The 27,376-nt window shown below is 41.0% G+C and overlaps 1 protein-coding gene across 3 annotated transcripts in view; it reads left to right on the top strand.

Annotated features, from left to right (window-relative positions):
- Nucleotides 1–27,376, top strand: part of HOMER1 (homer scaffold protein 1) — a 72,291-nt gene that overhangs the window by 19,326 nt on the left and 25,589 nt on the right. For all 3 annotated transcript variants that reach the window (XM_028747967.2, XM_028747965.2, XM_028747968.2), the window contains exons 2-5: nucleotides 10,174–10,330; nucleotides 14,533–14,664; nucleotides 17,620–17,712; nucleotides 23,739–23,881. In XM_028747967.2, the coding sequence (XP_028603800.1) occupies nucleotides 14,563–14,664; nucleotides 17,620–17,712; nucleotides 23,739–23,881 (338 nt within the window). In that variant the 5' untranslated portion in view covers nucleotides 10,174–10,330; nucleotides 14,533–14,562. The remainder of the gene's footprint in view (nucleotides 1–10,173; nucleotides 10,331–14,532; nucleotides 14,665–17,619; nucleotides 17,713–23,738; nucleotides 23,882–27,376) is intronic.

Raw genomic sequence — 27,376 nt, 5'->3', positions numbered from 1 at the left:
TGTGGGGAAAAGTGTTACTCTTACTCCTTTAACTCTGTACTTTTTATGGTTGGGGATGCGGAAGGTAACCACTTTCCCCAACTTATGACAAAGGGAGAAATGGCAGGGGGAGGTGCTTAGAGGCTTTGTGGGCACTATGTTGGAACCCTAGCTTTATACTGAGTCAGGGCATCGTCTACTTGAACAATATCTATAGTGTTTCTGGCAGTTATTATCTAGGGTTTGGACTAATGTCTTTCCCAGTCCTATTGCATGAGATGCTTTAACAGGAAATACCGTATTTTTCGCTCTATAACACGCACCTGACCATAACACGCACATCGTTTTTAGAGGAGGAAAACAAGGAAAAAAATTCTGAATGAAACAGTGGATGTATCGTTTTTGTGCTTCATGCTGTGGCCACAGACATGTGATCTGATGGTGAATTTGGGGTAGCTCAATGCAAAGATCCTGAGGATCCATGTGGATCCATGCTTTTTAACCACATTTTTGCACCATTGCAGCCCCAGGCAACAGTGGGTGTGTGATTTTTGGGGGGCAGGCTGCTATGTGATCTGATGGTGAATTTGGGGTGGCCCAATGCAAAGATCCTGAGGATCCATGTGGATCCATGCTTTTTAACCACGTTTTTGCACCATTGCAGCCCCAGGCAACAGTGGGTGTGTGATTTTTGGGGGGCAGGCTGCTATGTGATCTGATGGTGAATTTGGGGTGGCCCAATGCAAAGATCCTGAGGATCCATGTGGATCCATGCTTTTTAACCACATTTTAAGTGGGGAGTGAAGGAAAAACACAGAAGGGACAAGAGAGCGGTGTGCAGAGAAGCAGCTGGCTAAGAAAGCAGGAGAGGGATTTAACGGGAGGTAGGAAAAAAAGGCAAAAGTTTCCACAAACCGAAGCCAGCTTTCTCTCTCCTCCTGCATGTTTTCTGGCTGCCTGCGAGGAGCACGGAGAGGAATTAAAAGGAAAGACCTCTGCTTTCCCCTCTGCTTGCCTGGAGGGGAGGGGATTTGCCTGCTCTTTGTTCCGTTTGAGCAAACACAGCAACGAAACAGAGGAGGGTGGGCAGTAAGACCCTGAGGCAGAATGCAGGAAAGCAGCCACTTCCTCTTTTCAGGTTTCCCTTCTCCGACACAACGCGCTTTGATTTTTGCTGATTTTTGTTCCTGTGCTCCCCTAATCGGCTCCAGGGACACCCCCCCCCCACATTCGCTCCATAACACGCACAGACATTTCCCCTTCCTTTTTAGGAGAAAAAATCTGCGTGTAATAGAGAGAAAAATACGGTACCATGGATTCTGGGATCATTATATATTCAAAGTATGTACTTCTCTCTAGACCAGGGGTCAGCAACCTTTTTCAGCCATGGGCCGGTCCACCATCCCTCAGCCCGTGTGGTGGGCCAGACTATATTTTGAAAAATAATAATGAATGAATTCCTATGCCCCACAAAAAAACCAGAGATGCATTTTAAATAAAAGCACACATTCTACTCATGTAAAAACACTGGGCAGGCCCCACAAATAACCCAGAGATGCATTTTAAATAAAAGGACACATTCTACTCATGTAAAAACATGCTGATTCCCAGACAGTCCATGGGCCGGATTGAGAAGATGATTGGGCCGCATCTGGCCCACAGGCCTTACGTTGCCTACCCTTGCTCTAGACTCCTGTTGACCCCAAAGGAACCAATGTGAATTAGACTTGGTAGCTCTCAAGCTAAACATGTATCTCCCCCAGATATCTTTTGAAATCTAGTTAGCCCTGAATCTGAGTGTACATTAAACTTGCTAACTTACCTACAGCCCCTAAAGGGATGGAGATTTGTCCCTTTATATGCAAAGATTTGACAATGAAAATGGCTTCTCCACCATACATTCAGAACCAAAAGGACATTTCCCCCTATTCTGGGTTCATATTGTGTCCTGCCCCATGTGGTGGCCTAGTTATCAAAAGAAATAGATACATAGCTATTCCAGGGGTAACTCAGTCACAAGCCAGTTCTGAAAAACTGGTCTCCTTGAGTGGTGAAATCATCCATAGCAAATTCTAATATCAGGAACCAACTCAACAATCTCCTAGAGAAAGTCTGTGGCAAGTGATCCTGAGTTTATCAAGAAACAATATTCTCTGCATTTTTAGGTTCCAGTGCATCAGTAAAGCTCTGGAGATTATGAAAAGATGAAGGCAGTTCTAGCTTCCATGGCTTTCCTTATGGTATGGTATATACCAGCGTCCGCCATGCTGGTGCCCTCCAGATGTTTTGAGCCCAAAACATCTGGACGTTCCCAGTATGAGGGACACTGGTATATTCTTCAAGTAAATACAATAGCTAGGCACATTTAAAAAAAAAAAGGTTTGTCATATTGGCCATAAGGAAGAACTTGAAAATCCACAGTTGGACAAAACCTATACGTATTATGACTAGTGTATCACATCCAGGATTTTGCATAGCTGACCTCATGGCTAAAATATCCAACACAATGCTTGTACCTTTTTGTTTTTCCTTGATTTCTACCCCACAACCACTGCTTTGTGCTACTTCTTGTGACAATTTTTGTTTTTGTGAGAATTTGGTGCCCAGCTGAATTTTAGAATAGTAAAGCAACAACTCCTAAGTTTCAGATCTCTTAACGGTATAATTTTTAATGAGGCTCCCAACTAGTGGTGTTTTTTAAACACTTTAAAATTGAGTGATTTTCTTCATAAGGGGCAGTTTAAAGCTAGCAAGATTGCCAAACGCTTCTCACAGAATCAGGAATAGAATATGTTTAGTGATTGGGTTGTTGACTGGAGTGACTGGAGTGCTAATCTAAGCAAGGTCTCAACATATATTTTAATCAACTAAAATTCTTTAAGGACTGGTAGCAGAATTGTTTTTCCCATTTAAATTTTAGTGGGTACTGTATTGGTGTGAAATGCATAGCAGAGTGCAGCTGTAAATGAATTTCGGCCTTTTGAGTGGCTTTAAGGTTGACTTGCCAATTGAATATACCTTATATTTGTTGCTAGACTTCCATTAAATATCACTATCAAACGTTGCTTTTAAAACTGTCTTGTCAGATGTCCTTGGTGCATTCCATATAAGATAGCATGTTATACACGCACACCATGAGAGGAGAAAACGAGTGCATAATACAGATGCCTGGGTCACAATGACCTTAACTGAGAAGCATATTGTCTACTGTTTTGTTTAGCCTGTTATCTAAGGTGGATTTTTTGTGGGCATTACTTTAGATTGCTTGGCTTGAGATGAAATTTTATAGGCATGGCAAAGTGTAGCAGGCTGTGACATATTTGCAATGTGTTTACACTACCAAGCACATGTAGCAGCTGCTTCCATCTGTGTTCCCCACACAATTTCCCCACTCATTTTAAAACGGTTTGCTAAAATACCCCGTGGCTTAATATTTTGTAGGGAGCAGAACTTGCTAAAGAAGCAACAGCACAGCTTTCCTTGTTTTCAGTGCTGAAAATATGTGTGACATAAAAATGGCTGCCCCTCGGTGGGTATTTTGGCTGCAGGGTGCCCGTCTTTTTCCTAGTTTCTCAATGAGAACAACAGCATACACATATCAGTGAATTCAGTATATTCCAGTAGTTAGTCTTGCTTCTCCCATGTTTCAAGTGGACTGCTTGCCCTTTAAAAGAGAGATGCATTTTGATTGACTGTAGTGAGGACTCTTCCAGGTTGGCTCAGCTGCTTTAAATATTTATGCTTGTCTTCTTCACCCTAACTTTTTCCACTAGGTTTTTCCCTTTGTGCCTTCTCTACTGATGAAGCATTATAATGCATTGCATTTTTTTTTTAAAAGCCTACTCATTTTATCCACTGTGAAAGAAGAGCAGTATAAACATAAGCCACAATATTGCCATTTTGGTCACCCAGCTACTAGACTTGGAAAGAGTGTAGCTTCATGGATAGACTTTTCCACCCTCCCCACTTCTTTGAGCAGCGAGAAAGGAAAGAACACTGGGAAATTATGGAGTTTCTGTAACACTGGCTTTATTTACAATTACACAAATAGTGTGTGAGAACAACAAGCACACCTGCAAGGCAGCAAATCAGATTCCCACATCAGATTCCCCAGAAAGAGATCCTGAGGCACATGTGCCATCCACTACTTTCTTGCTTATCTGTTTCCACCTGTTTCCAAATTGCTAGAAATGCTATTTCTCCAAACATTCACTCCCCACTTTATGCACACACATGCATGTGCACATAAGCAGGGATGCTCAAAGAGTTCAGTGCAGAGTTTTGTTCAAATTCCGCCCATCTACCACGGTGTGCATGTTAAAAATCAGGGAGTGGATTGTTTAAATCAGGGTTCAGCAAGATTTATCTTGCCTGGGCGGATCGATCCTGCGTAGATCCCTCCATGGGCTGGATCACGAGTGCGAGTGCATGCGCCCGTGATTTTCTGTGTCTGCGCATGCACGCCCGCGATTTTCAGTGTCTGCGTCTGTGCAGATGTGATTTTCGGAGTCTGCACATTCGCAGATGTGATTTTCGACGCTGCAAAAGTGAGTCCCCGCTCCGCGCTGGTTTAGCACAGTGTATGTGCAGGCAGCTCAGTTCGGGGGCAGCTTGTGGGCCGGTCAAAAGACCTCCGCCGGGCGCTTCCGGCCCATGGGCCTTAGGATGCTGACCCCTGGTTTAATTACATATTTACAGTGGTACCTCAGGTTACATACGCTTCAGGTTACATACGCTTCAGGTTACAGACTCCGCTAACCCAGAAATATTACCTCGGGTTAAGAACTTTGCTTCAGGATGAGAACAGAAATCATGCAGTGGCAGCGCAGTGGCAGCAGGAGGCCCCATTAGCTAAAGTGATATTTCAGGTTTAGAACAGTTTCAGGTTAAGAACAGACCTCCAGAATGAATTAAGTACTTATACCGAGGTACCACTGTATAGTATTACAAGGTGGTCCAAGACCTGCTTTAAAAAAATCCCCATCTTCTCTCCCACACCCCTGCCCTTCCCAGTATGGTTGCTCTAGGAGAGGGTTAAGGAGTAAACCCTACACAGATCCAGAGTGGAGTCCCTAAGACAGTTGGATGGAACCTTGTATGCCTCCATCTGGCAACTCCTGCAGCCAAGCTGGTGCCTAATGTATTGCTCTATTTCCCTTTGGACCACATCAGCAGGATGAGCAGGGGTTGTTATCATCTAGGCAACCCTGGACCTCCATACACGCTGCCCAGAGAGGTCACTTCTGTGTAGCTAACATAGCAAAAACTATGGGAGGCAGTTACATGTTACCGGTCTCTGCAGGCACAGGAGGTGCTGTGATTCTCCAGTGGTTTGCCTTCACCCCCAGAGGAACACTCCATTGTCTCTTGATACATGTGGATGTCAACAACCAATGACATATTTAAGTATGCGTTTCTGTGTGGACTTTTAATAAAATCAGATTAATGCAGAAGTAGGATGGCACAGACTGAGGAATGATCACATGTGGAAGTGACATGAACCAGAAATAGACACATCAGTCCACCCCTACAGATACACTGTAACAGAAGAGTGAGTGGAAGAATGACTGAAAGCCATGGAGCGTGATGGAATGCTGGGTGGAGTCAGAGTGACTGACAGGTGGAGGGTGTCTGAGAATTACAGTTGAAGTGGAGTTGTGAGAAAGTGTATGAAAGCAGAGGTAAAAAGTAAGGATAGCCATAAAGAGGAAAATTGGTAATTTTAGATTAGGCTATACCAGTAAATGGGGACGCGGGTGGCGCTGTGGGTAAAAGCCTCAGCGCCTAGGGCTTGCTGATTGAAAGGTCGGCAGTTCGAATCCCCGCGGCGGGGTGCGCTCCCGCCGTTCGGTCCCAGCGCCTGCCAACCTAGCAGTTCGAAAGCACCCCCGGGTGCAAGTAGATAAATAGGGACCGCTTACAAGCGGGAATGTAAACGGCGTTTCCGTGTGCGGCTCTGGCTCGCCAGAGCAGCGATGTCACGCTGGCCATGTGACCCGGAAGTGTCTCCGGACAGCGCTGGCCCCCGGCCTCTTGAGTGAGATGGGCGCACAACCCTAGAGTCTGTCAAGACTGGCCCTTACGGGCAGGGGTACCTTTACCTTTATACCAGTAAATATACAGTGTTCTTCTGTACTATCTATGGTAACTCAATAGGTAGTGGTGGCAGGTATTGTGAGGGTCTTAAAGGGAAGTTGGTGAACTAGATGTTTGAACTAATTACTTCCAGGGACCTGAGCCTTGTCACACACACCTTTTTCTGGAGATGGTGTGATAGGTCACCTCCCCCAAATTCTGACTTTCCCTTTGCCAAACAAGAGAGGTCTCAATATAAAGAAACAATGAACTCCCATAAAAAAGCACCAACCAATCATTAAGGACTATTAACCAGTGATCTACTAACAAAACAGAATTATTAGGTCAGTGATAGTGGTGCTTGCTAATTCCTTCTCACCCTATGCTTAAATGGTGGGAGGAATTCACTCAAATACCATTTTTTTGTATCAGGCTTTTAAGTATTTTAAAAGAGTTATTTCTTACCTTAATGTTCAAGGCTGAGCATTTTAAGAAAATGATTCCAAGTTCCAAAAGTGACTTTACTAGAATTAAAATTAATTAAATGAATTAATTTACTTGATGACTCTTGGGGTTCCTTCCGACTCTATAATTCTGTGCTTTTCTCACTACTGTTTAAGTCGGGGTAGGCAACAAGCAGCCCACAGGGGTCATTTAACCAGCCCACGAGTCGCCCCCAAACCGAGCTGCTCGCTCGACGAGTCCCCGTGCATTGCGCTAAACTGGCACAGCATGTTGCGGGGACTTACTTCCACGGCGCTGGAAATTGCGTCTGTGCATGCGCAAATGCTGGAAATTGCAGGGGGGCATGTGCAATCCAGCCCACGGAAGGATCTCTACTGGAGTGAACCGGCCCAGGCGAGGTAAACCTTGCCAACCCCTGCTTTAAGTCTTCTCTGTGCCCTTATTTCCTCTGTCTCCTAAACCTTTTCCATCCTGTTTCTCCTTAATTATAGATAGTGTCATCAATGTACATAGCACCATCCATCTTAAAGAGAAGTTACCCAAAGTGAACACAATAATCCAGCTTTATCTTTACTAATGCCAAACAGTGTGGAAGTATTTGAGGCTTCTCTTAGTATAACCCTAGATAGCACTCTGGCTCCTTCAGTGCAAATGGAAATGGGAAAAATCAGCCCAGCCAGCCACCCACTCTGGGTTGGCGATAATCCTATTAGGAGAACAGGAGATGAGACTAGATGGTGCCTGCTGGCTGGGTGGGTGTGTGGGGGTTTTTGCTTTATAATTTTTCTTTAAAATATGTCTGTTCAGTTACATCACAGTTGTATTTCAAAAATGGAAACTACACAAGCAGAAAAAGCTACAAGCAGGCTCAAAGGATCTTTGGCATGGTTTACTGCTTAAAGGTAAAGGTAAAGGGACCCCTGACCATTAGGTCTAGCCACGGACTACTCTGGAGTTGCGGTGCTCATCTCGCTTTATTGGCCGAGGGAGCTGGCGTACAGCTTCTGGGTCATGTGGCCAGCATGACTTAGCTGCTTCTGGAGAACCAGAGCAGCACATGGAAACGCTGTTTACCTTCCCGCCGGAGCGGTACCTGTTTATATATGTGCACTGCATGCTTTTGAACTGCTAGGTTGGCAGGAGCAGGGACTGAGCAATGGGAGCTCACACCGTCACAGGGTTTCGAACCGCCAACCTTCTGATCTGCAAGCCCTAGGCTCTGTGGTTTAGACCACATTGCCACCCACGTCCCTGGTTTACTGCTTACTACTGGTCAAAAAACTACTTCATTTTTCATCTCTCCAAAGTCAATCCAAATGAGTGTTGGGATCAAACTGGGGCTGTAGCTAGGGTGGGAAAATGAGGCTTAATGGAGCCTCTGAACATTGATGGGAGCCGCCCCTTAAAAAAACATGGGAGGGAGCAAAGTGCCTCAGCCCCCAGGAGCTGGCACTTATGCTGCAGAACTTGCATGCAACTCTTGTGGGACTCCTTCCATGGCAGTGGTGTGTGGTCAGTGGACCAAGGGAACAAGGCTAGTCCCCTAAATGTTTCCCTGGTGTCTCCTTTCCAGAGCCCAGGAAGCTTCAGCCTGGCTTAGGGAGAGAGGTGCAGTGCTCACAGGCATGACATCACAGTGTCCCCCGTCCCCCCCGCCCCCAATCACCCTTGGAAGCTGGCACCTCTGGCCCTAACTCTTTCCTAAGAAAAATTTCACTGCACACCATTGTTCTGTGGAGAGGCTCACCTAGTATATACTCTGCTATTTTTTACGTATCTGGCAAAAACCTTTCTATTTTATCAGGCTTGTTAGGGATGTTAGATTTGAGCCTGCTATTTTAATTAGAATTTTGATTCTTATGCAAATGGTATTTTCCGTTCTTAGTAGTGAAGTGTACATATACATTTTGTAACTAAATAAGAATACCTTGGGTAGGATGAAGGGGCAGAAAGGTTCCCTCTGGTGTTGGTAATGTTTGGAGACAGTGATTGAAGAATGCAGAAAGAACCTGCCAAGAAACCTGGTTTTTATTTTTGCTTTGTGTGTACAAGCATGTATCAGGGTGGTAAATGTTAAGCCTTGTTGTGGCAGCTGTTGTAGCAGCTCTCAGTGCTTAGGATATTGTTGCGAAATATTAAAATAACTTTGTTATGAAGTGTAGAAGGAAGTGAACTGTGAAAATATGATATAACAGGAGTCAGATGGCATTTACCTGAGAGTTACCTCTAATGTGTGAAGACATACAATGTGAAGTAGCTGAACTAGTAAATAAATTATGCCACATCACTAAAATAAGAGGCTATAAGAAAATAGCCAGTGTAATACCAGCTTTTTTAAAAAGAATGAGACAGGATCCAGAAAATTACAGACCTATCAGTCGCTACTTCTCCCCTACATAATTAGAGAATGGTGCTAAAGTCTTCAGATTGTTAATTACAATTGCAGTGCAGTAGTAGAACACTGATGAGTAGCTACTAGATAACATCAGCAATCCTAGACAGTCTATATGGAAAAAAATCTTTCCATCTTTTAAACTTTAAAAATGGAAAGGATTAAACCTGGAAGAGAAAAAACTGGTAGCATTAACACTCTAGATCTTTTAAATGTACAAAGTTACATAAGTCATTTATTTACACACAATCCTATGAAGTTGGCTGGTGGATATTCTGCATTTGCCTTAGGCTATCCAATGAGTTTTGTGACTTAGAGATTTAATCTAAGGGATTAAATCACATATAAGACACTTAATTTGATATTTCATTGATTAACTATTCAATACTATAAACAATTCTCTGCTATCACTTTCAAATTGCCCCTGTTGTGCAGATTCTCCTCAAGTGCAAGCAACAAGCCCCTAGCCTTGACTTACCTTGATGTCCAAACTAGCGCATTGTTTCTGTCCAAACAAGCCAGGTTTGGGAAGCCAAGGACAAACCTTAGCTTAGCATCATGACTTGTTTGGAGAGAAGCAAACCATTTTGTACAGAGTGCTAGATTCCTGATCACAGCAACACGATGATTGAATTAATGAATTCATTGGAGTTAATGGACAGCTCAGATTCTGTACTTTTTCCCCCCTAGGCAGACATAAGCAGATATTTTATACATGCCTCAACAGCCATAATATTAGATTGTGAGATAAAGGCTAAAAGAGACAGTAGTTGTGATCTACCATGTGAAGCATTTGACAGGAAAGCAACAAATATTTTTCAGTAAGTCATAGCTCATGATATCTAGGGCTTCTAGGCTATTGAGAAAAGGATGAGAAAAGTCCTCTCACTAGGTTTCGCTCAATGGAAGAAAATCACACTTCTATTATTGACAGTTAGTGTTAAAGAGGTTGACAGATGGAGAATGAGGGAGGGGGAGGTGGTGTATCAGTAGTGCCTCTATATTTAGATATGCCTCCTTTATCTGACTGTACAGCTGGCCACTCAATTTATTTTAAAGGACTTGTGCTTCCCTTTCCTGTGAGTACTTTTCATGTGCTTCACAGATATATCCTACTCCATGCACGCAAGTCTGTGGGGGCCAAGTACATTACTCATGCAAAGTGAAGTTCATAGGGGCCAATGGATGGACTATCCAAATGACTTGTGTACAACCATATTGCGTCCAAATCAGATTCATCACTTTTACTTTCTGCCCTTCAGGGAGCAACCCATCTACAGCACCCGAGCTCATGTCTTCCAGATTGACCCTAACACGAAGAAGAACTGGGTTCCCACCAGCAAGCATGCTGTTACTGTGTCCTACTTCTATGACAGCACAAGAAATGTCTATAGGATAATCAGCTTGGATGGCTCAAAGGTAAGCTATCTGACAGTTTAAACTCAGGTAAACTTCTACGTTTAATCTGTGTCCCCCCCCCCTTTTTAACGTTACTGAAAAGTGATGCAAAATGAGAGCACCACTCTTGGAACTTAACATACAATATAATACTTTATTAACATTTGAAGTTGGTCGAGAAACCTGTTTGGGGACTGCTTGTCTCCTCTGACTTCTCTGTCTCTCAATTCACTGTAAAGGAGGAAGGAGGCTAAAAGGCATTCTGCTTGGAGTATATATCTTTAGTTCTAAGTAATATGACAGATACTATGTTGAGTAGTTTTATTTTTTTATTAATATTAATGTAGAAATCCATTTCCCACCAGAAAATCTAGTCTTATTTTCCCTGTGTGCCAGAATGTCAAAATGTCTATACTAAACATAACACTGCATATTGAGGAACGTTCTAATGTTTGCATTTAATCAATCTGTTCAACAGCAACAGTTGATCCATTTACTAAAATTTGATTGCTACCCTGGGCTCCATTGGGAGAAAGGGCAGGATATATGATAGATAGATAGATAGATAGATAGATAGATAGATAGATAGATAGATAGATAGATATGCTGATAATATTGAATGTGAAGATTTCAAGTCTAAATTACCATTTGGAAATCAACAGCTTGATTATTTCAACTGGCATTTTCTCTCCCTCTCTGAATCTTCTTTAAAATCCTGACATGGTTCAAATATATTGTATCTTAGGTAAATTGGTTCATCAATGTGTTTAGATTACATTATCCAAAACTCATCCTTCCTGACTAGAGTTAAAAAAAAAAAACCTTCAAGGAAAAGGCCAACTTCCTGCATACTTGTGCAGAAAATATAGATTATGTCACCCAAGTTCATGGTGTAACATAAGCAAAAGAAAAATGGAGGTCCCTGCCTCAAAGGAGTTCACAATCTAAATTTTGATAGCAGGAGAGACAATAGAATACTATTAAAACATCTGCATTGTTTGCTCTGTGGTGGAAAAAGTTTTTTTCATTTAAAAAAATGGCATTTTGCTAATTGTCCTATAATTGTTGGGGCTGGGGTGTCTAAAGATGTGCTGATTTCATGATCAGGCACTTATAAAATCCAGCTGCCTGGCCTCCAGTATTATGAGCAGTTTGTATTCTTGGAGTAAATCAGTCTGCTAATTCATTAAGAAAACTAATAGATGTCAATATGCAAAACAGATATGGATGCTGTACGATTTATTTCAAACAATAAAAGATCATGTAATTTTTCTATTGTATCCTGTTGGTAAGGCACAAAGTAAACTTCTGATAATATTTCCACTGCCATTCAATTTCGTTCATGCTGTAGTGGACTCTTGCAGACATTTGAGTAAACATGCAGTGTTTCATGTAAGGATTCAGTTTGCACAATTATCTAGCACCACCAACTGGATGATTTAAATGTAGAAAGCTAAAATATTCCTTCATTTTTCAACAACTATATGGTACCAACTCCTCATCTGGATGAAAGGCAGCTGCTGTCAGTACAAAAAATATGAACCTTTGACCTAGGCATTTTAATTAGGATTTCATTGGCTTCAGTGTCATTTGTATCTTTTGAAAACCTATTCCTTGGAATGAGGCGCAATTTAAAGTTACTGAGGTTTGAATGAGTATTTCTTTCTCCAGTTTTGCTGAGTGGCAGATTTCAAGCTGCTGTGGTAAGTCTCGATTTCTAATCCCAGGGAAGATGACCTTTGGATTCAGGAACTGATCTGACTATAGGTGTCAAACTTCCCAAGGCCCTGGTCTAAATTCAGAGCTAATTATTGCTTTAAAATGAACCTTCTCCAGTTTCTGAGCAGTAGTTTACTAAAACAAAGTGCATAGATATTATATAAGCTACATTTTTTGAAAAACCTGAAAAACACAGAATAGAGTTTATGGCACATACTTGCTAATTAGGTTTCATTAACCTAGACTTCTGAAATAAATTAAATGTGGAGTATTATTGCTATCTTGTTCTTGACTTTTGCTCAACTGTTTCATCCAAAGAGTCACATACAAGAGCACATTATAAAACTACATGTGATGCATAAGATCTGTGGATCGAATCATCCAACATTTCAAAGCAACTGTAGGAGAGCTCAAAGTTGAAGATGTGGGACTATTTAACTCTATCCTGATCTTACTACCCAAAGCTGCTTATTAGCCCAGCAGAGGGGGGATGTGCTGTAACTTTTTCTCCCTTTGGGGCTAGTGGCTGCTTTGTGATGAGACAGTTAAGCAACCCTTACTCAGTCCCACAAGCTTTGATCCAATTTGGAGTTTTCCTGTGGTTGCTTTAAATTGTAAGGAAAACTGTGTTTTGGAAAACTGAATTACAGATTTTCTGTGTAATGTACATTTTCACTCCTCTATACAGTGTACCTCAGGTTACATACGCTTCAGGTTAGAGACTCCGCTAACCCAGAAATATTACCTCAGGTTAAGAACTTTGCTTCAAGATGAGAACAGAAATCGTGTAGTGGCGGCGCGGCGGCAGCAGGAGGCCCCATTAGCTAAAGTGGTGCTTCAGGTTAAGAACAGTTTCAGGTTAAGAATGGATCTCCGGAATGAATTAAGTACTTAACCTGAGGTACCACCAGCCATTTTTAAAACTAATGCAGCATGTTTCAAAGCCCCTCTTAACAATGCCTTTTTGGTGCATACCGGCAGAAGAAACAAACCTTCCAATACAAACTCCTCCCTTTTTCTACACACTGTTCCACATGGTGCTTTGATGTTACAGCAATTGCTGAAGGGAAGCACAACATTCCTGATTGCCTGTTCAGTCTCTTAAAACAATGATAATCCCAGTAAGCTTTTTCAGGAAGGCTGCTAATAGCAAACCTCGCCATGTGAATTAAGCAATAACATGCTCTCTGAATCTTATCTGATGACTGTTTCTGCCACCTCAGCAGGTTTTTTTTTTTTTTTAAGGCTATAATCTTGTGCCCAATTAGCTGGGAGCAAGCCTTGTTGAATTTAATGGAAATTACTTCTGAGTAGACATGAACACGATTGTGCTGCACCAGATGTGTTTCTGCCAATCCTGTGCTAGCTTCCTAATTTTAAGGAGGTGCTATCTGTCAAACCTGATGGGTTTGTAATTCTATAACTTCAATATCTCCAACATTTTTAGTGTAGTGATGCTGTCATACAACAGGCTAATAGAGAGCGACCTTCATTTGAATCTTTGTACTAAGACTTTTTCAAGAGGATTGGTCTCAACCTTCCATAAAAGCCTTAAACACGATTTTTAAGGGTGACACAATGGCTTACTCATTAGTGCTCTTTCTAAAAGCTGTACTTGGAATTGTTTGCAATCTTCATTGTAAATAAAAAGAGTGCACTTGATTGTGCCTTTCTAAATGTTTAACATTTTCCATTTTCTGGTTTTCTGAATGCCATCTGCATATAAACATTTACCTGCTTCAGAGGTACAGCCTTTGATTTTTCCAAAGTCTCTGGCTATTTAGGGACTTGTAAGGGAATAGAGTGATGTGTCCACTGCAGATCTAGCTGCTTCCAAGTCTAACTAGCAATAACCTGGAGTAAGGCTAGAGACCTGTCAGCAAATAACTGTAATGAGAAAAGGTTCCTACGAGAATATCCCCAGGATAGCAAGTTCAGGGGAGTTTGGGTAGAAAAGAAAGGTAGCTTGCTCTGCCTCTTTCAGTTGCTGCTGTTAGCCTATCTCTGAAAAAACTCCTCTGGGGAATGGTTGCATAGCTTTTCACCCCCCCACCTTTATCTCTGTTAATCCTATGGGGGGGAAAGATTCCGTCATTATTACACCCATTTTACAAAGGGGTGGGCAGGGCTGTGGCTGAAGGTGTCCCCGTTTTTTAATTAAATTTTAATTAAAGGCTAGGATAACAACAGAAAAAGCTCAGCATGCAAGGCAAAAAATCCGAGGGTGAGCACAGCTCTCTCCAGCTTTCCAAAAGTGGGTCTAGCATCATTCTGAAATTTTGAGTCTTCCATTCTGCCCTCCTTTTATCCTTACAATTACTCTGAGAGCAAGCAGGAACTGGAATCCATAGCTGGATCTACACTGATCTGTTAATCACTAACAAAATTCCACCTTCTCCCTCTTCAGGTTGCTGTTCAACATGCGAAGCTGACTCCCATGGCGTTAAGGGAAGCTTTATGAGTATATTACTTCGTTATTTCATAACTTCTTTTCTTTTTTGCAGGCAATAATAAACAGCACCATCACTCCCAACATGACATTCACTAAAACATCACAGAAGTTTGGTCAGTGGGCAGATAGCAGAGCAAATACTGTTTATGGCTTGGGATTTTCCTCTGAACACCATCTCTCAAAAGTAAGTAAAAGGCAAGGTAATATCTCAACAGGGTCTTGAAGTGTTGTCTAGTTTGTGTCAGCAAAGATGCCTCCCTCCCCCTGCCCTGGAGGAAGACTCATCAAGGAAACCATAAGTTGCCATTATATTCCTCCAATTCATAGCAGCAAAAGCAAAATAATTGCAGGTTTGGGAAGAATAATGCCATATAAACATTAATTCTCAAATTTATTCTTTTGCTCTTTTAATATTTTACTATTCCAAAGGCTGAAATAGATTTTTTTTAGCCTATAAAAAGTTACTAAAACTACTAAAGCCATCAGTCATGAATTTGCAGAACCCTGGATACCAAAACTAAGCCTGGGCTTCTTGTTAGGCAGAGTGAGGCAGCTGCCTTAGGTAGCAAGTGCTGGGTGGTGCAGGAAGTAGCAGCAAGACGTTGGAGCTGCATGGGCCTGCCCTGAACCCCATAAATGAGCTTGCTGCCCTCGTGGGCAGTGGAAGATGCTTGACCCATCACTAGAGTCAAACCAAGATACAACTGCCATTCTGCTTAGTTTCTGTACATGGAATGGGGTGAGTGGCATCATGTTGCTTGCCAAATGACCAAAACCCACTCAACATTCAAAGTCCTTAAACTTTGTTCAGGATTGGACTTGGCAGCACTTCTCCATGTGCATTACCTGTTTTGGGTTGAGAGTGCTCTCATCTAATCTTACATTTATATAACCTGATGGAGAAGGTGAACCTTATGTGTTGGGTTGGAGTCAGTACAAGTTACATTGGCCAATGAGTGGTTTCCTTGAATTGACCAAACCAGTGGCACTGAAGACCATAATTCATTCAGGTTTTGTTCTGATTTCTGCTTTGGTTGGCTTGCTTTCATTTTATGATGGTGAGGCATGAAGCAAAGACCCAAGCTGGAGAAGAGGCAAATAGTGAGCTACATGGTCAGAGCACTGATATTGTCTTCCTCAGCTCTCCATATAATCTTGTTCAATGGGTTTATATTCACTTTTAAAGTGGTATGGGATCTCAAATGGAGGACACCCTCTTAAAACCGCACTTGACTATTCTAGTGAACGTTTGCCCAGTCCCACAGTTCACACTCCCCCTTCCAGCTGAGAACCTACAGTGGCCATGGTAACAGAGCTGTCTTTGGTGCAAGAGAGATTTGGCAGTGGGCACTCACGGTAATAATTTTCAGGGTTTAACCCCAATAGTGCTATAGTGTAGCTTGAGCTCTAGGAATACAGGAAGCTGCATTTATACTGCATCATATTGTTTGCCATCTAGCTCAATATAGTCTGCTCTGACTGCCTGTGACTCTCCAGGGCCTCAAGCGGAGGCCTTTCTCATCTTCCGTTACCTGACCATTTCAACTAAGGATGCCAATGGATTGTATCCAAGACCTTCTAGATGCAAAGCATGTTCCCTACTAAGCTATGATCTATCCATATAGCTATTAGTTTCTGTGTGTGAAAAGTAGGCTTTTAAGAGTATCCTATATATGGAGCAGAGTATTTGAACAGATGTAGCCCAGGGAGCATTGACTTCTTGCACATTCTTTTGAATTGTTACAGCATGCAGCTGTTCTACAGAGAAGTATGTAGTGGGGTACATGTGGTTTTGTGCACGGTATCTGAAGAAAGCGTTGAATTTGGAAATGGTTGTGCTGCCTACTTGTCAGAATTGCTGGAACAGATAGTTCTGTGGAACCAGACAGGTGCTTGAGTAGTGAAAATTAAACAAATGTAAAAGCAAGTGTAAGCCAGTTAGATTGGGAACAAAAATGGCTTCTTGGCAAATTACAAAAGGATTATTTTTCAAATATAGATGCCTGCACACATGTGGGGACAATTCTTGGTGATAAAATGGTCAAGTAAACCAGAGGTTTATATGCAACAAAGAATTAAAGAAAATAAGGGAAAGCTTGTCCTCTTTCCTCTCAAATTTCTCCACTGGCCCTTGGGAATCTGTCCTCCTATATGCTCCCCAGCTCAGAGTGTGACTTACTTGTGAGAACCAATGACAACAACAACAACAACAACAACAACAACAACAACAACAACAACAACAATTTATTATTTATACCCCGCCCATCTGGCTGGGTTTCCCCAGCCACTCTGCAGGTAGAGACATCAGCAAGTGTAACAGAGGAGCATATGCCAGACCCTGTACACTAGGAGAATTCTTCTCTGATTTACTGTTCATAATGTCTGAATTCAAAGGTTCTCATCCACTGATAGAGAGAGCCTTTCTCCAGTGGAGAGAGGAGCCTTTGGCTCCCACCTAAAGAACTGATGATTCATATCATCTGAAGTAAAATGCCATTTAAAATTGATTACTTACACGGGATTAGAAAAAACCCACAGAGCCTCTTGCTGAGGAAAAAAAAAAGGCTAGCAAGCTGTATTCTGAAAATTAATGGTGACTAGTACTGTAGAAAAATATAGTAGGATCAGAACAGCAACAGTTTCCTTATCAATCTCTAGGCAGGAATATTCAGCCATGGCCTTTCAGCAGTCCTTGCTTTACTTCAGCAGAAACCCAGCCAGTCAGTGGGTAAAAGAGCAAGAGCATTCAAGTATACCTAAAGGTCCTCTTCCCTGATACTGCAGGCTCTAAATGGTTAACTGTTATACCAAAAGTTCCGCGCATAACTGACTTTTGACTACAGGCTAGATGACAGTTTTTGAAGAGTATGGGTTAGGACATTTTTGAGAGGTAGCAACCTGGTTTAGCAATCTGAATAGCTGTTCCACATTGCATTTTGCAGATAGAATGACAAACAGAAGACAGATTCTTTGTGACCACAACCACTAGAACATGGTATTTCAAAAATGGTCTCTATAAACCCCTGTTGATTATTGGAGAGCAAATGTTTTTCTCTAGCCCAATTCATTATATAGAATATGTTCTGCTTAGCAAAGCTATGCTATATACAGTGTATAATTATGTAATCTTTGCCTTTAGTTTGCAGAAAAATTTCAGGAATTTAAAGAAGCTGCACGGCTAGCTAAGGAAAAATCCCAAGAAAAGATGGAATTAACAAGTACACCCTCACAGGTGCGTTTGTTCTGGTCTCTGTTCAGATTGGATTCTGAATGCTACTAACTTCTTTGCAGATGGGCTTCATTAATCCATTTTACTTTGCAGTTTGGGAAGGACAGGTGCTTAGTTGCATGCAAACTGTTTCACAGTCCTGTACCTGGTTTGACAATAGTTATGTTGAAGAATGCTCTGTAATAGATTCTGTGGGGCTTTTGTGGGAGTGTGTATGCAGCCCCAGTAGCAGTAATTTATATTGTCTTAAGGTTGGGATAGGGACGCGGGTGGCGCTGTGGGTTAAACCACAGAGCCTAGGACTTGCTGATCAGAAGGTTGGCAGTTCGATTCCCCATGACGGGGTGAGCTCCCGTTGCTCGGTCCCTGCTCCTGCCAACCTAGCAGTTCAAAAGCACATCAAAGTGCAAGTAGATAAATAGGTACTGCTCCAGCGGGAAGGTAAACTGCGTTTCCGTGTGCTGCTCTGGTTCGCCAGAAGCGGCTTAGTCATGCTGGCCGCATGACCCAGAAACTGTACGCCAGCTCCCTCGGCCAGTAAAGTGAGATGAGTGCTGCAACCCCAGAGTCGGCCACAACTGGACTTAATGGTCAGGGGTCCCCTTTACCTGTACCTAAGGTTGGGATAGCACCAACACTGGGTGAGTGGCATAGCGAGCTTGCATACAGCCCTTCACTATTGCAAGTTCAGCCCACTTTTGGCTCTGGCTTCACTCATCATAGAAGACATGTGCATGCACTGTTTTTCCCCCATGGGTCAATCAGTGACCCTTTGTAAGAAGATGATTTCATGCCCCTGTTAACCTAATCACAAATACCTAAGTTTGGGTTTTAACTTTTATGCTGCACCAAAGGAGATCTGCAACAAAATGCTGCTATGCAAAATGCCTCTAGCAGGAGTACTCCTATTCAGGATTCAGATAGCGACTTTTCTAGAATACTGTAAGAAACTGTAGGGACCAGGTGGAGGACAGCAGGATTATTTCCTAGACTGGCAACTGGCTGCAGTGTGCAGTTGCATTCTTATCTCCAATCTAGGGCAACTGAGGAGCTAGGGAGGAGGGCAGAGAGGATTTTGGGCAGTGAGGATAATAGAGGAGGGCAAATCTAAGCAAAGTGGGTGGGTGGGAATGCTGAGGAAAGGTGTGCTGTGGAAGATGGAAAAAGAAAAGGCAACTTAGGGGCTCCTGGCCTCAAATTGTTATATCTTGCCCTCAATAGCTATTTCTTTCCCCAAAAAGCTTGCCAGGATTAGAGGGCAGGGAATCCTGAGAGAAGTATGGGGGCACAGGACGCCTGCAAGGAAGACTGGAGATTTAATCCTATCTGCCTAGGCTGTGCATGGTTGCCAAGCAGGCAAGCAAAAGCAAGGAAGTACTCAAGATACTTATGTCCTTGCTTTGTCTCACACACCAGCTAGCGGCTGTTTCTCACTTTGCTTTTGAGCATATTTCTCAAAAAATGACTGCTTTCAATTGAACTCTGTCTCAGTTTTTCCAGTCCACATTAGTGGCAGTTATTGATGGAATTTAGCGCCCTGTGTGTTGTTGTTTACTCCCCTCAGTTAGTACCTGCCTACATTCCTGAGTTCCAGAAACCTGGGGTCCATTTTGGGGCATGCACACGTGCATTCATTTACCTGTGCACATGGCCATAAAAAAGAGAGAGAGATACAAACTTTATAATATACCAGACTTTCCCAAAACAGACTTGAACAAAACTATGGATTAAAAAATAAATTTTTAAATGTGTGTGCTGCACCAGTGGAAGTAGAGGGTGTGGTGATAGATAGGAAAACATCACCACAGAAGTTAAAAAAACAAACCACCTACACAATATGCTTCAGTGTGTCCACAGCTGAGTAACATGTGATGTTATCTTTGATATTTTTCTTACCACATTATCCATGGATGGAGAAAAACTGAATTAAATGGGGGAAACATGTGGGCTGCCACTTGGATGAGGACAACTTTGTGTGGGATGACATGAAAAACATCCACACATGGCATGCATCAATTTAAACTGTGGTGTGTATGTATCTGGGGTGCAATATGTTCAGTGTAAGATATTAGATACCAATGACAAAAACTGCACAGGTTGGATTTTTCCTACTGAGCACATGTTTCTACTAAAACTGTTACAGCAAAATATTTCTATTTCACAAGCTCATGAATGATAATGGAAATCAAATGATAAATGCTCCCATCTACCCTACAACAGTACATCCTAGATATTCTATAGGATAGCTGCTTCTATCTTACATTACAGACAATTCCACCTAGGACATGTTTTGTGTCTTGGGGGCCTAACATCCTTGGGCACTTTGGCCTCAGTACAATATGCAGAAATCCTAATATCCTCCTATGTGTATTCTGGAGTCTCTCTGTCCTCCCCCGCCCAAACTGAGATTCTAGCAGGGTGTCCTAGCAGGTAACATTTAGAAAAGACAATTGGCAAGGCACTTATAGAGTATATGCATAATTTTCCTGGCTGAGGTGAGGTCACTTGAAGCTATAGCTGTAGTTTGGTGTTAGGTACTAGCTCAAGAACATAGAGTACAAACACAAAGCTTACTCTCAACAATGAGAAAAAATTAATGTTTATGTGTGGTGTGAAATATATGTTACTGCTCTGTGGAAGCTTCCATCGGATAAAAAATTCAGTATGAAAATTCTTCAGTTAGAAGGAAGATGTTATAAATATGGAGGAAAACCAGGACCAGTGTTGCATGTGGATTCTATCTCCTCTCACTCTTTTCCTTATGTAGTAATTCACTTGCAAGTATCAACAAGGCTTTCATGAGTGGCATTTGGTATTTATATTTTAATCTGAATTTATTTATTTATTATTTACTGGTGCATTAATTTAAATAGCTGCTAGAAATGGTCAGTTGTTGTTTTTTATTTGTCATTGCAACCCCGTACCTTTATTACCTATAAGTCTTCTGGCACTGCAGCTTTAAGAATAGTTGTTGAAAAGCTTAGAGGAAAGCTTTTAAGTATACCCAGTGAATATTATAATATCATTGCCCCTGTTAGTTCTCTTACCTTCCTTGTAACCACCGCAGGTGTTCAATCTGCACTGAAATACAAAATAAAGCCTTTTAGAAATCAGGCAACTTTCTGTTAAAATGCAGAATTTCACGCTGCTTTGTCTGGAGTTTCTTGAAAATAAGAAACTGCTATTTGGTTTTACTTAGAGAACACTTCAGCTGTTATAGTTACAAAAGAAATATTGAAAATGTGAACCTAGTGCATGTCTTAAACACTTTCTTAAAATACTAATAGCAATATGTTCTGATACTTAAATGATTGTATAGCAGTAATCATTTGCCCCTCCCCGCCCCAATCCTATAATTGGAATGTAGAAACTGGTTACCCTTTTGTCACAGAGTAAAGGTAAAGGGACCCCTGACCGTAAGGTCCAGTCGCGAACGACTCTGGGGTTGCGGCGCTCATCTTGCTTTATTGGTCAAGGGAGCCGGTGTGCAGCTTCCAGGTCACTTGGCCAGCATGACTAAGCCGCTTCTGGCGAAACCAGAGCAGCACACGTAAACGCCATTTACATTCCTGCCGGAGCGGTACCTATTTATCTACTTGCACTTTGACGTGCTTTCGAACTGCTAGGTTGGCAGGAGCAGGGACTGAGCAACAGGAGCTCACCCCGTCACGGGGATTCGAACCGCTGACCTTCTGACAAGCAAGCCCAGGGTTCAGTGGTTTAGACCACAGCACCACCTGCATGTCACAGAGCAGCTTGGTCCAAAGGGTTAGGTTCATGCAATATCCAGGACACTGTGTAAACCTCCCTGACCAGTCAGCCTGAATCACATTACTTTAAATGGCCGTGAGTGTCTTGAGTTTTTCCTCATACAAGACCCAGGACTCGTATATTTATTCCTGTGGATGGATGATAACGTAATAGGGAACATAAGAAAGTTGGCAGTATGCAGTTTGAACTGTATTGTTTCCTAGGGCTGCTATACATGCGGATTATTCCAGACATTACTGGGATTTCAAAGGCAGAATTGATGTTCGGGGGGAATTTCTGAAAGCTGGTGCTTTTTTGTATTTGGGGTGCCCTGGTTTTTACTTTTTGAAATATGGCAACCTTACTGTTTCCTAATTCATGAGTTTTTTTCTGTTTACATGTATGGTAACTGGTGAAGACTGTTAATTAACATTAAATACCAACATGAAGAAGAATCATTATCGCACGATCACCTTTGCTGACAGTTGCACTATTAATTCTGTGCTTCTAATCCCTAAATAAATTTCAGTTACTAACAGAAATACTGTGTTATTTTTTACAAAAAGTAAACTGAAAGTTACTTACAATATAATACAAAAATTAAAACCAATACAACAAAACCCTTAAAACATTCATATATATAAAATACGGTCTAACACATCCCATCCACTAAAGGCGGTCACAATATTTAAAACTCTCCAGGTTGAAGGCCAAAAGCCGGGCTAAAAAGAAACATTAGTGCCTAAAAGTTGCTAGTCATGGCACCAGACATGTCTCCCTGAGAAGCATTCCATAAGCAGGGAGCCACCACTGAAAAGTCCCGTCCTCATGTTGCCACCCTCTGTACTTCCCCTATTCCACAGAGAAGGACCTTAGGTGATGAATGCAGGGTCTGGGTTGGTTCATATAGCGGTAGGTGGTCCTTGAAGTATTGCAGTCTTGAGCCCCATAAAGCTTTATAGGTCTAAAGCTTAGAATTGGGTCTGGAAGTTAATTGAAAATGTACCAGAATTGGCTTTATATACTCAAACCATCTTGCATCAGCCAACAATCTGGTTGCTGAGTTCTGCATCAACCATAGTTTCTGAACTGTCTTTAAAGGCAGCCCCACATATAATGCATTGCAGTAATCTATTAATTCATGAGGTGTTGTAAGTTCCCGGACTATCATATGGATTCTCAAGCACACAGGGATGTGGGTGGGTGTGGAAAAAGAGAGGGGAGGGATTTCCATTTGATTCAGACCTAGCCTTAGGTGATAAGGCATCTTTAAATATGCTGCAACCAGATGGTAAATAATTTTCCAGCTAATGTGATTTTTATTAATATGTGGCAAGAAGTATTTGATCTATCTTGGTTTTTTAAAAATTCCTATGACAACCTGACTTACAGAATTTGAGTCATTTATGCAAACGTACAGGACAATTTTGTATTCATTTGCTCTGGATTTTAGTACACATGTTTTTAAGCTGTTGTGTAAAACTCCCGTTTCATATTGGTACACAAATACTGATTTAAATGGATATCTGTTATATAACGAGGAACATCTTAAATACAGCAAATGTAATAACAGCTGTGTCTTAGTCAATGGGATATACAAACTACTACAGTATAGGTATCTTAGGTCTTTTGCATTTGTTAGTTTATTTCCATACAAAATGGAACTTAAATGTGGTGTATATGTCTTTAACTACTAGAAAAGTCAGAAAATGGGATCCAGAGTCCCCAAAGTGGAAACATTACCATATCCATAATATTTGGAGTACTACCATACTGCTCCCAAAATTGAAATTTGGAGTGCACATTATCCTAGACACCCTGCTTAACTAGAGAAAACTGAAAATTGTCCCCCTCTCCTTCAAAAGCAAGGGTCTGGAGTTTAACCCAAAATTGTTAAAGTACTCCAGATCAACCAGAAAGCTGTAATTTGGTATACATGTGGCCCAAGGCATACTGATTACTAGTAAAGATGGAAACATGGTCATATATATGATCTCTTATGGTCAGATGTGACATTTATTTTGTAACAGAAGCCAGTACTCTACCACATAAAACTAAATGGTCTTAATGGGCATTCTAGGCCAGTTCCCTATGGAAGTAAAGATCACCAATTAATTCATTTGTTTTTCTTTCAAATGATGGAGGAAAACATTGCCATTTCCCCACCCCCTTATATCTGCTAAGGTGTAAAATTCAACTCTGGTACTTGGATGTTTGTCTATTATTGGAAGTACATTTGTGCATAATTCAGTGTGTAACCATAATTTTCTTTTTTTAAGGAATCTGCAGGAGGTGATATTCAATCTCCTCTTACACCTGAGAGTATTAATGGAACAGATGATGAAAGAACAACCCCAGAAGTGACGCAAAACTCAGAACCAAGGGCTGAACCAACCCAGAATGCATTACCATTTGCGCATAGGTACAGATTTCATTCACACATCCTTATTAAGTAATACGTGTGCACTTTATTAAGACGGCCTCTTTCTCCATTTGTTTAATTTAAATTTTTAAAAAGACTTAATGCTTGCAGTGTGGATCTGTGTCCAAAGAGGCATTTGTGCAGAGGGTGCAGTGAAGGAGACACACTATTATTAAGGGACTACTGTTCAGTTTTAAAAGAAGCTTGTCTCTTCAGGAGGGAAACCACTGCAGCAAAAACAAGAAAATTCACAGGTTTTGCCCTCCTGTGTGCATAGCTCACTTATGTAAGTCAGTCTTACCCTTTTCTTAAAGCAAAGAAAAGGAAATGGAATAGAATGGCTACTTTTGAGCTTCAATTTTTTTTGTCTGGGAAGCACAATACAGATGCCTCTGAGACTTTAATATTTTGGACTAAATGTAGATTAAAAGAAGAAGAAGGGGGGGAAAGTAGAAGCTACAACAAAACGTTGCAATGTGGAGTGCTTCTGTCCAGGGTGCCAGTCAGCCATGTCAGAATTTCTTACCTCCTGTTTTCCTCTCTGCCCCCACCCCCACTCACCCGCTGTTGGTCAGCAATCCAGGCCTACTGAGCATGCTCATTCCTCACTGGGCTATTTTGGGGAAGTGGCTTTAAAGATTGCTTGTACTTCTGCAGCCCTTTGGGTTCCTCCCAGCTGGCAGGTTCCTCCCTCTTGTGTGTGGATGGTGCTATTATGGCTACATAAGGATCCACACTAGGAGAATTGAGTTTGCTATTAATATATAGGATGAGTGATCACACTATGCTGCAACCTTTTATACTGCTTCAAGAATTATTGGTCTAGTGTGTGTATTTTGTGGGTAATGAGAATTACTTCAGATTCTTGAGCTACGTGGTATTATTCTCTTTTGCACTTAAAAATGGCACTTAAGCAGGTCTTGAATGTCAAAGGAAATGCTAATATCCAAAACAAGTATGTTTTATGGGAAAATATGACATTATATAATACCTTCAGCCTGATGATTAAAACATTGATGAAATCAGAATTGTGATATTTCACATGAAGATGATCAGGCAGGTGTTTGACATTTATTATATAGTGAACCATCTTTTCGCATCTAGAAGGGCTGAACTTTAACTTTTCTAATGTAATTTTTATATATTGCACTAAAGCACATTAAGTTGAAGCAGAGTGTTTGAATTATTTTGAGCTGCTGTAGTTTCCAATTCTTATCTAAAAATCTGTGGGCACAGAACTGTGCCCACCTTCTATTTTAGATAGTCCCAATCACTTGTGCAATGGGGAAAGAAGACCAAAATACAATCTTCTCATCCCCATATCAAACAGCTGATTAATTTGAGATTGCATACCAGTGATGAGAACTGTATGTGCAGATATGGGTTCTGGATATTGGGATCCAGATTATGGTTAAGGTGAAACAGTACCGAATTTGTCCAGACACATTTACTACTCTAGCCCTCAAAATATATGATCATGAGTTGAGCTAAGTAACTTGAAAAGTATATGTTGAAGTTACTTTGGTAACCTATCTTGATTATTGCAAAATGACCAATTCCTATTTATATTGTGGTAAATTGTGTCTGAAGACAGGAGTGCCTGGCCTGCTCTGGTCCATGGGGTCACGAAGAGTCGGACATGACTAAACGACTAAACAACAACAAATTGTGTCTGTTTTTAATAACAATTTAAAAACTGTCACTCAGACTAACAGCAGATATTGTTATTTTCCTGAAAATAAGTAATTGTACTACAGTTTAAACTGTATCATTAGTAGCAGAAGTCTAAATTTGATCTATGTACATTTCTACAATATGTATACACACTTTGAGAGAGAATCTTTTACAGTATTGTGCTAGCGGGCTTCAAAATTTTGAATTGGTCTTCCAGTACTGAACCTTCTGCTGAAACAAAAGAATATTTGTTGCCTGAATCTCATGTGAACAGTCTTGTCTTAAGTTACTTTACAGCTAGAGTTCACCAGCAAGTTATGATTTAATATGCAGAGGGGACTGTCAACATACTGGTATATGTTGTAGTTCAGTGTAGATTTTTATAGACAACTGCTTTGCTATGGGCTCTTCTTGATGGAGAGAGTTTGTAGACTTTTAGAAACTCCTAGGACTTTTTTTTTTATCAGAAAGGTATGTTTCTTTGAAGATCAAAAAGAATTGTGTTCACAAATACTTTGGTTTCTATTCTGTCAGTTAGGGGTGTGCGGGTGTATGCGGGTATGAGTGAATGAAAGGGTGGGGGAAGAATCTCAAATTGACTTCTGAAAATGGACTGTTGTGGTAATTGTGCTGATAGGAACATATAACTGAGTGGGAATTACATCCCCTGTTCTGTGGATCTTAAATGCTGAAGATTTATACTTACTGTTGTATCTGCTGCCCACTTTTTAAGAACAAAAAGGCGAAATTTTCAATAGAGCACTTTCCCTGATATGAAAACTTTGGCAAAAAAATGTATTAATTGGGTTTTTGGATATATTTTTAAAGGAGACCATGGGGGGGGGGGGGGCGGAATAGCCATCCTAGATGTTTTAAGTTTTTGCATGTGCACAATTTACTTATTATTGTGAAAGTTGGGGGGGGGGGCTGCTGGAAAGCTAGCCACATAAAATTGAATCCAATTTTGGATGCTTCTAAAATCAACCTTTACATTATTAAATGTTCATTTTACAAGAAAACCAGAACACTGCTTGAAAACAAGTGGAATGTTGTTTAATAACCTTTAAAAACAGGAGATTAATAAGTAGGTTGGAGACAGTTTCTCAGATATTTCGGGTGTCCTGTTAAAATTGCTTGTCAACACTGACTTGAAGATGTTCCTAAGTATCTTTTCAGTATCATAAACTGTGTCATATATCTTCTTATTGGAACATTTTAATATATAGTGTGTTTGGAAAATACATTGTAGGACTAACAGAAATAGATTTATAGTGATGTGATTGCTTGCCTACTTAAGTAATTGTTTTTTCTGTTCAAAGTTTTGGCAAAAAAACCCCACAAACAAACCTGATTTATTGCCATAGTGAAGAGGTTCTTTCAGATCATTGATTTCTTTTAATTTTTATTCTCTGTATAGCAAACCGTTTGATAATGCTGCATGTATATCCATTACTGTAACAAATTTGTTAAGACCCTGTTTCTCTCCTATGGGTTATTATTAAAGAATGACTATAGAAATTTACCTTTTGAAGACTGGCTTGCATTTTTTAAATATGTATTACGTTTGTACTGAGGCATTTATAACTTTACTGTTTAGCAAAAAGTTTTTTTTTAATTAAAGGCTTTACTATATTCCTTAAATATCTTAAATTTGAATCCAAACATCATCTTTGATTTGCACAACCTTCCTTGCTTTAAATCACATAAATAAATGGTAAAGATAAATTGGCTTTTTACCTGTCCTTCATCATAAGGTCCCAGGGTAGAAGATTATAACAATATAATGGCACTGCAAGCAAAAATGTAGCAACCCTAGCCCAC

The sequence above is a fragment of the Podarcis muralis genome, chromosome 11 (assembly GCF_964188315.1).
Source record: "Podarcis muralis chromosome 11, rPodMur119.hap1.1, whole genome shotgun sequence".
NCBI classification, from domain to species: Eukaryota; Metazoa; Chordata; class Lepidosauria; order Squamata; family Lacertidae; genus Podarcis; species Podarcis muralis.
Note: the sequence above shows the minus strand (reverse complement) of the source record. Positions and strands in the feature narration are given on the sequence as shown.